Genomic DNA, 16,428 nt, shown 5'->3' with positions numbered 1-16,428 from the left:
TCAACCAACTCAACTCCTTGTGATCAAGTATCATCAGTATCAATCTTGTATTTGATTAGGTGAATGAGTGAGTGTGGTTTTTTTTTTTTTTTTTAAATATTAAAAAACGTCCTCTAGTCTAACTAACATTCACTTTCTTTCTGTCTTTATTCATAGGCACGTCATGTCTTTACTCGCAGTGACATGTCTATGAATAACCTCAGCTATTTAGCTATCGTTATTTATGGCTGCGGTTATTCAGAGTCGACTCTAAATAACTGTCTACGGTTATTCGGTTATTCAGAGTCGACTCTGAATAACTGTCTACGGTTATTCAGAGTCGACTCTGAATAACTGTCTACGGTTATTCAGAGTCGGGGAGTCCACTCTGAATAACTGTAGACAGTTGACTCTGAATAACTGGCTACAGTTATTCAGAGTCGGGGAGTCGACTCTGAATAACTATACAGTTATGAGTGATGAATTTCCAGTTACCAACCACACGGGTTTTCTATTTTTTTTTCTTCTCTCCCACCTCTGTTTAACCCTACGGGAAAAAATCGTTTTACTTTTTGGTATTTTCTTGTCTCTTCTGTCATGGCAGTTTTTTGCATCGGTGATTTGCATTGCGGCCGCAAAATTTGCAATTTTTTGCAAATTGTCGAGATTTTGCACAAAAAAAAAAAAAAAAAGAAATATTTTAAAAAATATAGTGGGGACCGGTGATGATAATCTTCCGCGGATTTCTGGGATTTTAGGATTTGTTCATAAATGTTCCGTAGTTTTTTGTCATGTCAAACATTTTCTGCTCAGTGGTAGTTCAGGGGGAAAAACAATAATATGCCTTCTATCATTTTTTGACACCTCTGCTCAGAATTTTGGTGACACTCCTTTATTTATGACGTTAGTCTAGACACGCTGGCGCCAAATGTCAAAGGCAGTACAAGACACATGGTGGCCATGAATGAGAAGATGATCGAAAGGGAAGGGGATGGTGCAAATGGGTGTAAATATGTGTGTACTTTTTTAGCTGTAACATGATAATACATTCATTTGACGATTTTAGAAGGTTTATAAGCGTGTCTTTTTTTTTCTTCCTTTTTAAGTTTTGTTTTGTTTTTGTTTGATTGTTCTGAATTTGTTTATAGAATTCATTACAACTTGTGTCTAATTATTAAACAATTAAAAAAATATATATATCAATTCATTAATTCTCTCTCTCTCTCTCTCTCTCTCTCTCTCTCTCTCTCTCTCTCTCTCTCTCTCTCTCTCTCTCTCTCTCTCTCTCTCTCAGCCACCCTTCTATCTTCATATTATGTTTATAGATATCATTTGGTAATGGAGAGATAATAAGTTAGGCTGATCGATTTAAGAAATGATTGTTTATAAGCTAATTTAAATTTGCTTTGTTGATGGAATATGATTTGCAATTGATTAATAAAAAGATTCTTATTTATAAGTGACTGAAGTTGAAAAATCGCCAAGTTTTAAGAATTTGGCATTAAAATTGCCAAAGTCACAACATAACCGTAATAAACTGGTATCAAATTGAAACAAACTTATCTCGCAAGAACTCAACTCGATAATTCGATAGGCTACTCGGCTCTAAATATCTGTACACATTGATGGTTATCCAGGGTCGACTCTGAATAACCATCTACAGTTATCCAGAGTCGACTCTGAATAACTGCCTACAGTTACCCAGAGTCGACTCTGAATAACCACTTCGTTATTTATTGACAGACATGTCTGATGTCTGCCAATCAGAGAATCAGACACTTTCGGGCAATAAACAAAAGGCCGGGATTTGTATTATTGCCAAATGCAAAATCCAGCTTTTTAAAAAGTAAATGCATCAATCAATGAAATGTTTGTCTTTGACACTTTGACTTTGAACTGAAAACTGAAACCATCAAAATGGCAATTCCGCCTTTTTTTTTCTAACCAAGAAAATTCTTAATAAGCAAATCGGTTCGTTTTTCACCAACCATTAAAAATTTCACTACCTCATACATGTTAACGTCATTGATCTTCCTTTGTTTCTATAATTGAAATTGGGTCCCCTATTATTCCGCCTTTTTTTTTCTAACTAAGAAAATTCTTAATAAGCAAATCGGTTTGTTGTCCACCAACAATTAAAAATTTCACTACCTACCTACCTGTTAACGTCATTGATCTTCCTTAGTTTCTATAATTGAAGTTGGGTCCCCTATAATTTGTTCATTCTGACCACAATTTTGGGGAAATTGATGATGGACGGTTTATTTTGCGGACATATCCCTAGACCTGGTTGTTGTTCGCCCCAAAACTGACCTATTATTTTTTCCTGTCTTCCTCATACAATATAACATATTTTACAATCACACTTCCACAAAACTAGATGCAACAACATGATATTAAATTCGAATCAGAGATTAAAATAACTATTAAAACAAGGAAGCAAAGATGATAGAAAATTATCTAGCTCATATATAAACTTAAAGATACACCAATATCACTGTGGATAGACAGCTCAATGAGTTAGACCACCTTTCATTTTGTTTGGTTGAGCTGCACTGGTTCAAATCCGTTTGCTCCCTCTTCTTTTCTTTTTTTTTCCGTTTTGCTTCCCAAATGATGTGCATTGCTCCATAAAAACCTAGCCCCAACTTTTTCACTCATCCCATCAAAATAATCCCTCTTTTAATATTTGGGTTGTTTCCCTATACGGCCTCCCACACTCTGATATGGGCAAAACAGAATTTCCTATGAACTCTTCTTCTTCTATCAGTTCCACTCCAGACCTGCCAACCAGTACGATTAATCATATTTTAGTACGATTTTTGGACCCCGAATACGCAGATACGATTTTCTTTTATCTTTTTTTAAAAGATATGTGATGTGAATGATGTTGATGATACATTTGATGCCTTGATACACACGTGTCGTACATCATCAACCAACTGTCGACTGTGTTTCTGAATGAATGATGCATCACATTTAATACTATAGTTATCATTTCAGTTGCTTATATGATGCCGGTTTTCACCTATATTTTTCTCATACATTTTTGAAGATTTGCATAGAATTATGCATATAAGCTTGTTTTATACTTTAAATAGTCTCAGACCACATTTAAACTTTTGCCACTTATTAAATAGAAAATTCTAAATGAAAATGTAATTGAACCATCTTTGACTTTGAAGCCTTCAATTTAAAACTGTATTGCTAATTAACTTAAACATAAATGGGTTATTTCCTTTTATAATAACTAAATTACTCTATTTGATTTATAAAATTTATAATGATCTTTTTTTTTTTCTTTATTATTTTGTACGAGTCTTGAATTACAAAGTGGGCAGCTTTAGGAACGGTATTTGGTTCAAAATGAATTTTTTAGAACGATTTTAGAAGTATTTAACGTGTCTCTGCATATTACATACTTTGCGAATTTTTTATCATTTGACCAAAGTAATAGTATTAGTAGTATATAGAAGTAATATAGTAGGAGGAGGAGGAGTAGTAGTAGTGAATGCTCAAAAAAAAAAAAATAAAAAAAAGAGAGAGAGAGAGATGTCATTTGATAACATATAAGGAAAATATCTTGCTACTGTTGCAAATTGTCATCTATTGAATTGAAGACCATTCTCCCAGATATTTTACCTCAAAACTTTCTCATAACTGATGTACTGGGCTAGCAGATATTACCATCACAACTTCATTTGGTACATCAGCATCTCTTATCATCAACATCATGACATCACCAATTCTAAAACTGCCATCACAGCATTGTCACGGCCACAACCACCACCACATCACTTCTACCACCACCGCCTCCACAGCTTCATCATCATCACCACTACCACTAGAGCGCCATCGCTACAACAACCAACACTTCTTCCACTGACACTAGCATCAATACTACCAACATGTTAAGGGTCTTTTGGTCATTTCTTTGAGTGTTTCGAAAGCAATTTCCTTTGATATATTGCAATTTCTAAGCCTTATGATAATTTTAAATGGCTATTAAGTTTTAGTTTCTCGATAAATCGATAATTTTGTAATCACTAGAGATTGCTTGAATGATGAAGATCAGAGTTTATTTTGATTTGGGATTGATGTTAGCTTTTATATAAATTTTTGTATAGTGCGCACTTTTTTTCCACATGTGCGGACAAAATACACTTTTTAGGGTCATGGAATACACTTTTCATCCTGGGAAGGTTGGCAGGTCTGCCACTCTCTGCCCACTACCTGTACTGGGCCTTCCCCCATTACTACCATTTGAACTGTACTTAAGTATTTTTTTTCAAGAGTAAATTTTTTTGTTTTATGATAAGATTGGGAGTAAATCTTAAGACCCATCTCTCTGAATGAACTACAATTTAGTATCCTCTTCATTATCAATACAAGTTTAGAGGCATGAATCAATAAAAAAAAAAATTCCACAACACCACCATAGCCACAACAACAGAACAAATGATTTTCATTGCTAATAAGTAACAAGTTACCATTTATTTGTATTTCAATAAACTTATGTCAAAATACAAAAATGGAAAAACTGCAGTGGTCCAACTTAATGTTAAAAAGGTGTATTGTATGCATTTTGCTGAGGATCGTAAGCATGATTATATTTTTATTATTTAAGCATTTTAACAATCGTACAATCTTTTAGTATATTGAAACATTTTTCTGGTCCTTGACCTGGATGTTCACATAGGGAGTTCAATATAATATCTGACTTAGTCATATCAAATTTATATTGTCTCTGTTGGAACAAAATTGTAATATCACCTATTAGCCTATTAGGCATCATGTCTCATCCTACATGTAAAGTGTTTTGTTGACTGGGGTCCCCTTGTTACTGAGCATGTTTAATGGATATTGCGGTTTATGAAAGCTCAAGTTTGTTTTTGGTTTTTTTCATGACACTCTTCACCATTTTAAGCCCAATTCAAATGCGCTCAAAATTTGAACTTAGCACTTTTAAAACAAATAAAATTTTATTGGTGTGTAATGAGGATATTTAAGGGAACAGGATGCAATGGGTGAGAGGGTCAGGTGTAATGTCCTCACGAGTCTCAAATGGCATCGAGAGAATCAGATGCTGAAAAATTAATTCAAAGTGATTCAAAGTCGAAATGATAAGAAATGAAATTTTTGGGTTTTGTTCAGTAAGAAACTATATTTATTCTCTCCAATAATTGAGAAACTTTCCTAGATCTCATAATATATTTGACTATTAAGTTAATTCTCAGCATTTAAGTGATTCCAACATAATTAACATTTTGAGGCACACACAATGGGTCTCAACAGTATGCTCATCAAGAACTCCACAATTCACTGTGGTTTGAATTTTTATATAATCCAATCTCTTGACTGTTTTTTCATTCAATTTATTATCAACAGAATCTTGCAATATGCCAAAGGCCAAAGAAACATCTAATCACCCATGTCATTTTCTAAGTCTGCCATCTGCCAAGCGGTTTTGGTGTCGACACTGTATGTCTGTCTTTGAGGATGCCATTACACGATGGAGACACAGTCGAAGTTGCCGTTATGGTGTCGTGAACAACTTTATGAGAAGGCGTCAGTTGGAGGCTAAAGCACTCCAGAATACAACAAAACCCAATCCAATCGAGGCGCGTTTGGAACAAAGTGTGTCACCTTCAGTAGAACCTATAGTTGGAGTTGCTCCAGGTCCATCATCTTCATCATCAGAAGCACCGTCGACATCTATCATGAAAACAAATGTAGCAACATCTGATGACTTATTTCGATGCTTTATTTGTCATAATAAATTTTCTACACTTGAGGAGATGAGGCATCATGTCAAATATCCTTGTAATAACAAGAAAATCATAACCGATGTGCCAAATCCGGCAGTAACTGTCTATATTGACGAATTTACAGATCGTTCTCGACAATGGGATCCTCAGCCTCAAACAGAAGAAGTTGTGACATCAGAGTTTGTGCCAAATATTGTCTCACAAGAGACTGTTCAGAGCACTGTGGATGTAAAAACCATAGTTACCCCTGAGAATGATGGTAGTTCAAACACTGTAAATATATCACCAAGTAGGCAAGGTAGCAGTAGCATAACTCCTACAAATATTTATGTGAATGAACAGGGAGAGACCGTTATTGAAGTTGAAAATTTGGATTTGAATACGGAAGGAGGAGAGCTGTCTTTGGCTCATCTTCTGACTCAACTGTCACAGCAAGGCATTGTTTTTGACAAGACAAAAGCCAGTCAAATGCAAGCCCACCATGAGGTTACTACTGCTTCTGATCCAGAGTCTGGTGAGGTTTATGCCACTGGCACAACTTATGACGCAGCAGCCAGAGCACCATTAATTATAAAAGATGAGGATGAGTCAACAGCAGAAGATGCGGCTAACACTCTTGCTCAATTGGCTGTCTTTCGTGGTGGTTATAATCGTATTAATCAAGAAGTTATTACAGGTGTCCCACAGGTTTCTGTATCAACCGATCTACAGAGACAATATGTAGTGGAGAGCGGAACAAATGAAGGTTATACATATGCCGAGAGTTATACTGTGCCTAGTGTTACAAATGCTGCAAATGCTCATCAGTTCAATATAAACGATCAGCAAGACATTAAGGTTGAATATAAATACGATTATTTATCAACTGATCAATCAGTAGCTACTGATAGATCAACAATCCAGTCGGGTGGAATTCTAGATCCTCAGACTGTAGCTGCCCATGGTTTGAATGAAATTAGTATAGGAAAAGAAATTGACAATGTCGCAGTTGAATCACAATCAGTACCTACAACTGTTCACATCCAACAAAATCAAATGCAACCTCAGGTAGTGACTTACATAACTCCAGCTTCCTCCTCTTCTAACATTCAGCAAGTTCAGACAAATCATGGTGAAACAGAGACAATGATGATAGAAGATTTTGTTGTGGAGCATGCCGGACCTGTTCAGCATCAATACCAACAGCCCGCTAATATTTCAGTTTCTATTTCAGCAGATGGAATTGTTCAAAATGCAGAGCCTCATCATCACCAACAGCAGCATCAGCAATCACATCATATATCCAACATTCCAACTGCCTTCCTTGAGGCTGCTGGTCAAAATTCTTACATTGTCATCAATACCGATGACAACTCAACTCAAATTATTTGCAATCCCGACCCTCAAGGTGATGGAAACGAATTAAGTGGGACTGATATGATGGAACATAAACATCATGACTCTGTTCTTAAAAATGAGCTCATAGAAAATCATATCATAGAGCAACAGCAACACTTGCAGCAGATACAACAAGAACAATTACAACATTTACAACATCAAGCAGAAGGGCATCAAGAACACCACCATTTACAAGATCAAGACCAACATCATTTACAACATCAAGAACAATTACAACAACAGCAGGAACATCAAGAGCAATATGTTCAATCATCTACAGTTGAAATCAGGAAAGATCTTGATGAAATGAAAGAAGAAACTGAGGAATTCGAAGTACATACAGTTACCTTGCAAGAAATAGCAGATTCTGAAACAACGGAATCTGTATATGTCCCTCAAAATTACCCTTCCTCATCTATGGATGCAGTTGTCACAACATCTTCAAACATGGATAATTCTAATAATACCCTGCAACCAACTCAAACGAACAATCATTCATCTGTGGGTGATGTTGTCATAGATGTTCACCCACCAGTGACAAATGACACTATCATATCCACATCACCAAACAACTCTGGTTTTGCCACAGTTACAGTAGAGCAACATCATCATCAGTCACCACCATGCCAAGATGGAAGTACTCTTTCATCAGAATCTGAGACCTCAGCAAATATGCCTCTTCACTATGTTGTGTCCTCTGAAGGCAGTTTAAAATTGGTGACGTCCTCAAGTGGTCTTATGCAGCAACAGCATGAACAACCGTCTCAACCTCAATAGCTTTTGATGGAAAGGATGTTTAACTGTTCCGTCAGCTCATCAAGACACATGGGTGTGTATTATCTAAATTGATAAGTGTGTTGTTAACTTCTCTCTTTACTTTTACATCTCCTTTTTCTGTTTTGTACTTTCTCAAATTTTGTTTGACTTGAGTCTCTGCTCTCTGTTCCAGCATTTGGATGACATTTTTTTTGTGTGTAGCATTGTGGTCTTGTGGTTTATCAGTCATCTTCGGGTCATAGATCCCTAGTTCGAGTCCAGTTGTAGCTGGAGAAGTGGGGGGGGGGGGGGGGGGTTCAAAACTATTTCCTTGGAAATTGCCCTTTACTCACATTCATGGCACTTCTGAGTAAATATAGAATCTGGTATGTATTGAAAATTAATGTATCATATCCTGTACTACATCCAAATAATTTGTTTTCTCTCTTGCTCTGCAGAATTTACCACTCAATCAATTACAAATTCACCTTGCTTCCCACTTTATGTTTTTCACAACTGAACCCTTGGTTGAATTCAATGTAGTCAACATGAGCTAGGGAAAGGTGACTTGCTGAAGGCCTCATAACGCAGTAGATACGCTAACTAGGTATCTTTTGGGTACAAAGCAAAGACCATACTGCTGAACCATAGTGTTAGTATAGATAAATAATGCCTTTTCATTATTATTGTTATCATTATCATTATTATTTTTATTATTATTATTATTATTATTATTATTATTATTATTATTATTATTATTATTATTATTATTATTATTGTTATTAATATTTTATTATTATTATTATTATTGTTATTAATATATTTTATTTTTCAGATTACAAGAAATTTGTCACGTCTACTGAGTAAACATGGATGATGTGGCCTCTCCAAGCTTGGTGCATGACCTTTCTACATGTTACAAACCACATTACTCAGGATCTTTTTTTTTTCTCATTATTGTTAGAGGTTTACAGCGCAACAACAATCTTGCTTTGATATTTGAAATCAAGCATCTCTGTCATCACATTTACCCATTCGAACTTAGATAAAGATGAATTTTTAACTTTAAAAAAGAACTTGCTGGCACAAACGTGAATCTTATAAGCAGTGTTGCCTAAAATGTATGTTTTTTTTTGTTTTTTTTTTGTTTTTTTTTTTTGGGAGAGGGCAGGGGGGTTGGTTTTTTTTTTTTTGTTTTTTGTTTTTTTTTAATTGTAATGCTCAACTATGTAGGGGTGATTTTATATAGATTGTATAGATTCTTTTTTGCAAATGGGGATATCTTGATATTATTGAAAGATTCTGTTAATTAAGTCTTCCTTTAGAAATATTGTGATAAAATTATCATTAGATTTTTAAAATTAGAAAAGTTGGAATCATATGAATTCATATTATGGGTTTAACACATTTGAGTACTTATTGCTGATGAAGCTGAAGATGATAATAATGCTTGTTTCCATAGCAATAGATTGCAACAATCACTCGAATAGGATGCTAATCCATCACTAAGGACTTTCTAATAAATCTAGCTAATCACTTCTGAGTGAACAAAGAGGTCAGCTAAAAACTTCCACTTAACTTATAACAACCTGTCTGCTTGCATACGAGTCAAGTGCTCTACCAGTTAAACTATCAGCCCCTTCAATAGGTGAACATTGTCTGTCAACATTTTTTGCATCAATTGATATTAGAGATTAACTAGCACCGTTGAATTAATTAATAACGGATGTCAAGTAACTCCCAAGAATCTAATAGTAGGTTCCAAAAATGTTTTTCTATTTCTTCTTGTTGTTTTATTTACAGACCTGCGCCATGTATACCAAAGTGAGACTGGAAATATATGGGCTACTTTTTAAAATGTTCTCATCAATTTATTTTTCCTTATTTTATTTTAATATTTTATCAGACTTCTAAAATCAATTTGTCTAATCTGAATATAAATTTTTGGTCATATTCAATATTGTAATATAATGTGGTAAATGAGATATTTGCTTATTACAGTATCAGCTATATAATAATCAATATATTAGGTGGCTCTCACAATACTGCCGTCCCCCCGGAAAAACACATATTTCTCCGAAACCTTGTTTTGAAATAATCGCCTTTTTGTGTTTTTGTTAATAAAATCTCTATTTGTTTTAAGAAAATAAATTGTAAGTATTGTAAAACATAATTTAATGTCAAAGTCGTTTCTCTACCAAATTTTATTTCAAATTGTTGTTAAATACATATTTTAGAGAGAAATGTGCGTTTTTTTGGGAGTAGAGTAGAGATTTACGGATAAACGCATACTGTCCTCCCAAAAACACATTTATGTCGCTTCGAGAATGAAGAAATATGTTTTACTAGAGTATTTTTTTTAATGGGATGACCATTCAATGTGAGAAATATGTGTTCAGGGTTTCTCAAAATCCTCTGGAAGAACGCATAACAGTCATGACGCGAAAAGAAATATATGTTATTTAAATCAGGACAGCAGGATAAAAGTTATACAGGCCAAGAATTCAGGCATTACCACTCTAAAGGACATCATGAAAGGAAATTTTATGTCAATTAACAGGTCATTTAGTTACATAACTTTTATGCCAGAGTTGTTAAAAAGTCCTAGACTTCAACTTAGTTACAGCGATTTAGTCATGTCCCGTTATCAGTTCGCAGTATTTACCATTACCAGTTTCAGATGAGCTTCTTTGTGTAACAACATGTGGCAAGGTTATAGCTCATTATATATAAAGGTCCATTCACACCTTGTGTTGCCAGATATTCTTGAGAGTATTAGATTTGCCATAAAACTAGCCTTAAAATAAGGAAACATTTCTTTCCACATAGAGAACATATGTCCAGTTACAGTTCCATCAAGCTGTGGTAACAGTCAAACATTTCTGTCATGTCAAGAAATTAAAGTTGTTAATTTTGCTGTGACTGTGATCTGCCTGCAACTACAATTGTGAGCAGAAATTGAGAGAAACATGGTCTCTGGTACTAGCTCTTCCAAACTGATGGTTTTCAGCTGTCAGTGCGGTGATTTTCATAAAAATAACACTCTTGTCTTTAACTAACACCCTATTTTCATTCATACATTTCAAGTCTTCAACGCTCATCACCGCAAAATTCGCATTTCCGACCTAATACAGACTAAAATAAGACATATATAGCTGCTCTCATTGAGTCACGTCAAATGCTCTGTTAAATATCTCTGTATGTTCAATAGTGGTATATTCTGGTGGTGATGCATTCCATTCACCAATGGTTGTATGGGGGGGGGGGGGGGGGGGGGAGAGACTGAATATATATGTGCTGTTTTGTTTTGCCAATTGTTTGAACGCATTTTGGTTGGGGTTTGAGTCCTCTTGTATTGTATATATTTGGTCTTTATTGTAGTAGTAGTATGGGACTGAATCACTGCTGATTGACCGTCGACAAATTTGTGAAATATTTTAATAACGGCCCTCGTTACTCCTTGTGGTCAATGCTGTTACTGTTATTATTTACAGACATTTCTAAGGTGACCTACGGTAAAATACTCTTTGACAGCTTTGTCCAATTTAGAGTGATAAGTGTATAAAATTCTACTACCTATAGAATCAATATTGAGTCACCAATCACATTTACTGTCCTTTAACGAAGGAGAGAAGAAAACGTCTTTACTTTATAAAATTAAATTTCAAATTTACTTGTTACTTATCTCTGTGTGCCAGTGGCAAAAAGGCCCCAAACAACTAAGGAGTGGAAATTGTTATGTACAATACAGTAAGGTAGCCATGGCTAATTTCAAGATTTTTTGGGGTTTTTTTTGTTTTTTAGTGCTATAGATGATTACTTTTTAAATGTGGCTCTTTACTATTACAAAGATAAAATACAGCTAAAGAAAATTGACTTTAAGGTTGACACCATTTTACTTTCAGAAAGAGAGCTGAAAGATTGAGGAAAACGCTGCCCATTTATTTCTGGTCATACTTTAAATCAAATTCAAATTTTTAGGGGACGAATTTAATGGAAATGTCTTCTCCCTTTTTATTGGATATGCATTAATTTCTGGGGAAATAGGTTTAAAATATTTTTATATTTGTATTTATTTTACACTGTGACTCTTTTCCAAAGTGATAGAGTACTTGCTGTATATTCTAGCTCTCTGAAGTCCGGCATGCTCTGCAATACGGCATGCTGGATCTGGTGACCGATTATTATCTCATATGTCATTCTAATTCTAGCATGCTTTTCAGCTTCTCCTGAGAGCTTGCTAGAATCCTGTGACTATTCTGTATCTGGGTGGGGTTCCTGACCTCCCATAGTGGGCAAAGGGGTACATACTGTGTCTTCTATTATCTATCCCCTTATATCTGTTTTCCAACATGCTTTCTGTCTTTCTCTTGGAATGAGATTACTTGGTTACCCTGGCTGAGAGGGAAACAGTCAAATGTATAGTTAGTTTTGGGAGATGATCTTTTTTTCATCTCTCTGTTATGTCGGTACTGTATTATGTTGTTTTTTTAACGTAGTATATATATGATTTGTAAACATTTGAGTGTATTCCTTTCAGTGGGGACCTGTGTTTGTGTAAGAATGAAACTTTTAGGTGATCTCAAACTAAGTACTTTGATAGTGTGCTCTTGGAATCTACATCTGTTTCCTATTTGAACCAATTCCCCTTTGTCTTACATTTTTTTGTGCTTTAATTGTAATTCTAGAACATTTTACTATCCCATTTTCTTCCTTTTTACTGGCGCTGATATGACCTTAATGTGTTGCAAGCGCCGTAAACCCCTTAAAAAACAAAAACAAACTATTCTGTACTTCTACATCAATAGATGTTTTTTCATTGCAAATCATCTCTCTGCTACTGTTATGTTCTATTATTATCAATAATTTTTAAGATTGTGTATTGTACTCTGAAAACATTTGAGTGGGGTTCCCGACCTCCCATAGTGGGCAGGGAAGTACTTGCTGTGTCTTCTATCCCCCTGTATCTGTTTTTCAATTGCATTCTTTGTCTTGGAATGAGATTACTTGGTTTTGTCCTGACCCTGACCGGAGTCCTTGGCTGGGAGGCAAACAGTCAAATGTATAGTTATAGTTTTGGGGAGATGATATTTTTTTCCTTGTAAATCATCTCTCTGTTACTGTTATGTATTGTTATTTTTTGTTTGTAACATATGATTTGTAAACATTTGAGTGTATTCCTCTTAGTATTAGTAGGATCTTGTGCTGGTGTCTGTCATCTGTATTTTTTGCCAAATTGGGACCTAGAATTTGCCAAAAAAAACCCGAAATTTGCCAAGAAATTTGCCAAAAAGAGCAAAATTTGCCCAAAAAATTGCGGAGCAAAACTAAGCGTTTCAGTAAAAACTGACACGCGATACAGAAAAAAAATAATATAAAAGACAATTTATTACATTTAAGGACTTGAGAAATGAAATGACTGTGATTAGCGTTGTTACAAGGATTTTAAAGGATCATTATCCGTAGAGAGTAGCTTCCCTTGGATTGGTCCCTGGCAAAGCTGCAACATTTCTCAAGTTTCGCACTTTTTTTTTCGTTATTTTGTTTTCGCTTCTTTTTTTTTTCCCAAAATTTGCCACGCGATTTGACAATTTTCCCGAAATTTGCCACGATTTGCCAAAATTTGCGGATCGCCCTGATATTTGCGCCCGCAAAAAATGCAGATGACAGTGGTGTATGGGTGAGACTTTTAGGTGATCTCTAAGTACTTTGATAGTGTGCTCTTGGAATCTACATCTGTTTCCTATTTGATCAAATTCCCCTTTTGTCTTCATTTTTCTTGGATGCTTTAATTGTAATTCTAGAACTTTTTACTTCCCCATTTTGTCTCTTTTTACTGGCGCTGATATGACCTTAATGTGTTGCAAGCACTGTAAAACTCTTAAAAACAAAAACAAACATTTCCTTCCTTTTTACTGGCACGGATATGACCGTAATGTATTGCCAGTGCCGTAAAACCCTTTAAAATATAAACATAAAAACATCACCTTCTACTTTTTCTTTTCTTCTTTTTTTTTCTCCTATTTGTTCGGTTGCCTGTAATTTCCAAGCAACATATAAGAATACAAATTTTTAGTTAAGTTATATGTGTTCTGTTGCCACAGCTTCAGGCGCAATCCCAGTAGGGTGTCCCTGATTGCATATATTCCAAAGGTCTGTACTGGTTTTTTGTGCACGAGTCTCATCTTCTTCAAATTTCAGAATTTCATGTTGTCTGAAGGGGGGGAGAGGGCAAAGGATATATATTTTCTTACTTTGATATGTAGGAGTATTAAGTCTGTAGTAGGTTTAATTCAGAATCTTTCTTCTTCTCGCTTTATTTTCAACTTCATATCAATAATAAGAAATTAGTTAAGATTGTTTTAAACGACATTCATTATGAATTACGAGTTCATCGATTTTAAAAAGAAGTTTTGAGACATAGGTTTGAAAATGTCATGACTTATTGTACCAAGTGGTATTTTGGTTGTTTAGATTTAACAAAGATAAAATTAAAGGGATTTTATAATTGTTATAGGTCCAATGATTCTAGATTGCTATGAAACTGGTATACTGAGGTATCAGAACTCATATCAGTATGCAAATTAAAATTGTATAATATCAATGATTTTAAGGTCTGAAGGGTTAGTCAAATCTGTTGACCAATTCTATTACCTAACTTTTTACTAGCAGTATATCGTTCTAGGTCTAGTTGATAATAAAACATAGACAGGGCGTTATATAGTGTAATATTTCATTTTGAATGTGGTGATAGAGCGTTTGCCTCATTGTGTCAAGTTGGAAGATTTTCTGACAAGCACTGTTCACCCGACAATGATTGAGTAGCTGGGTTTGTTTAGGTTATGGTAGCACAATGTCCTATCCAATTGGTAGCAAGCAATTGATATGTCCATTTAACGTTGCAGAAACTGAGAATATTAGCTTTAATTCGGATTGGGTAGACAGATATGGCATCTTGATTTATGAAAGTTTCTGTTGAGTAATAATAATTATGAAAATGGCAAAAGGTACATTTATTTCAAATTCCTTTTGATAATTAAATTTTGTTTACTTTTAGCTGTTTTCAAATTTATTCACTTGGTTTTCATTTGATTCATTATCATTTTTCACTGATGTAATCAACACACAACACAGAAGTTATAAAAACAAATAATCAACCAAAGCAACATCTGTCCATTCAATGTGTTTTTGTTTTCGTAATTTTTAATTTTATTCTATTTCATGGATATGTATCATGTACTGAATATTGTTTGAATAGTTCGGTTAAGTAAATTGTTTCATTGATAATTATTTCTTGGCAATGTACATACCGTTGTTTTAAATAATGAATTACATTTTCAATAAATGCAATAACGATATATAATTCAACCTTTTTGCTTTTCATTGAAATTGAAATACACACCCGTGAAACGCGTACCCTTGTGAAGAAAATAGTGATTAAAATTGTCCCAACTATCAAGAGCCTCTGTGGTGGAATGGTAGCACGTCTGACCTCTGGGTGGGGTGTCTGACCTCCCATAGTGGGCAGGAGGGTACATACTGTGTCTTCTATCCCCTTATATCTGTTTTCCAACATGCTTTCTGTCTTTGTCTTTGAATGAGATTACTTGGTTTTGTCCTGGTCCTGGCTGAGAAGGAAACAGTCGAATGTATAGTTAGTTTTGGGAGATGATATTTTTTTCATTGCAAATCATCTCTCTGTTATGCACTGTATTATGCTTTCTTTATATTATATATGATTTGTAAAACATTTGAGTGTGTTCCTCTTAGCGGGGACCTGTGCTTGTGTCTGGATGAGACTTTTAGTGATCTCAAACTAAGTACTTTGATAGAGTGCTTTTGGAATCTACACCTGTTTCTTATTTGAACCAATTCCCTTTTCTTGGATGCTTTATTTTAATTCTAGAACTTTTTAATATCCCATTTTCTTCCTTTTTACTGGCGCTGATATGACCTTAATGTGTTGCAAGCGCCGTCCAACTTAAAACCCTTAAAAAACAAAAAAACGTCTGACCTGTAATCAGAAGGTCTGAGGTTCGATCCCCAGTCGAGGTAGACTGATTTTTTGGGATGTTTTTTTTTTTTTCTTGTGTGTCCTTTCAGCATGCCGAAAGCCTGTGCTTGAACTTGATGTCGTGTTCTGCATTCCCATCGTTTGTTTTTGTGGTTTTTAGGGGGGGGGGGGGTTGGACCCAAAGTAGGAGAGTTTTGTTACCTCTTCAATTATATGCTCATCTATCCTTATTTCACAATCATGTTTTGGATTCACTCTCATGTACACGGCCTTATCGAAATTTATTTTCAGTCCCAATTAACCAGTAGATTTTGACCAATCAAAACATGGCATTTGTGACACACCTCCACATGTGCTCGGTTGATTATAAACAATTACGGGAATGAAATCGACGTCTCTGATCATTGTTTTTTTTATATATACCACCAAATTATGGGTGACTCGTTATCACACAATTTTGTCGATCATGTTATAAACGTTTAAGTTTACACATAGTTTACTTTGTTGGGTCGATTGATCAAGCGGTAAAACAGT

At 34.8% G+C, this 16,428-nt stretch overlaps 1 protein-coding gene across 4 annotated transcripts in view; it reads left to right on the top strand.

The window, feature by feature from the left end:
- The window catches only part of LOC144978429 (uncharacterized), a 15,901-nt gene extending 661 nt beyond the window's left edge, over window positions 1–15,240 (top strand). For 3 of the 4 annotated variants that reach the window (XM_078924474.1, XM_078924473.1, XM_078924472.1), the window contains exons 2-3: window positions 5,368–7,953; window positions 8,716–15,240. In XM_078924474.1, coding sequence (XP_078780600.1) covers window positions 5,379–7,901 — 2,523 coding nt within the window. In that variant the 5' untranslated portion in view covers window positions 5,368–5,378 and the 3' untranslated portion in view covers window positions 7,902–7,953; window positions 8,716–15,240. Of the gene's footprint in view, window positions 68–5,367; window positions 7,954–8,715 lie in introns of all 4 variants that reach the window. The other variant, XM_078924471.1, reaches the window with a different exon arrangement.
- The last annotated feature ends 1,188 nt before the right edge of the window (window positions 15,241–16,428 follow it).

Source organism: Berghia stephanieae, chromosome 8 (genome assembly GCF_034508935.2).
Source record: "Berghia stephanieae isolate SIO BIC M18660-M18661 chromosome 8, UCSD_Bste_1.3, whole genome shotgun sequence".
Classification (NCBI taxonomy): Eukaryota; Metazoa; Mollusca; class Gastropoda; order Nudibranchia; family Aeolidiidae; genus Berghia; species Berghia stephanieae.
Note: the sequence above shows the minus strand (reverse complement) of the source record. Positions and strands in the feature narration are given on the sequence as shown.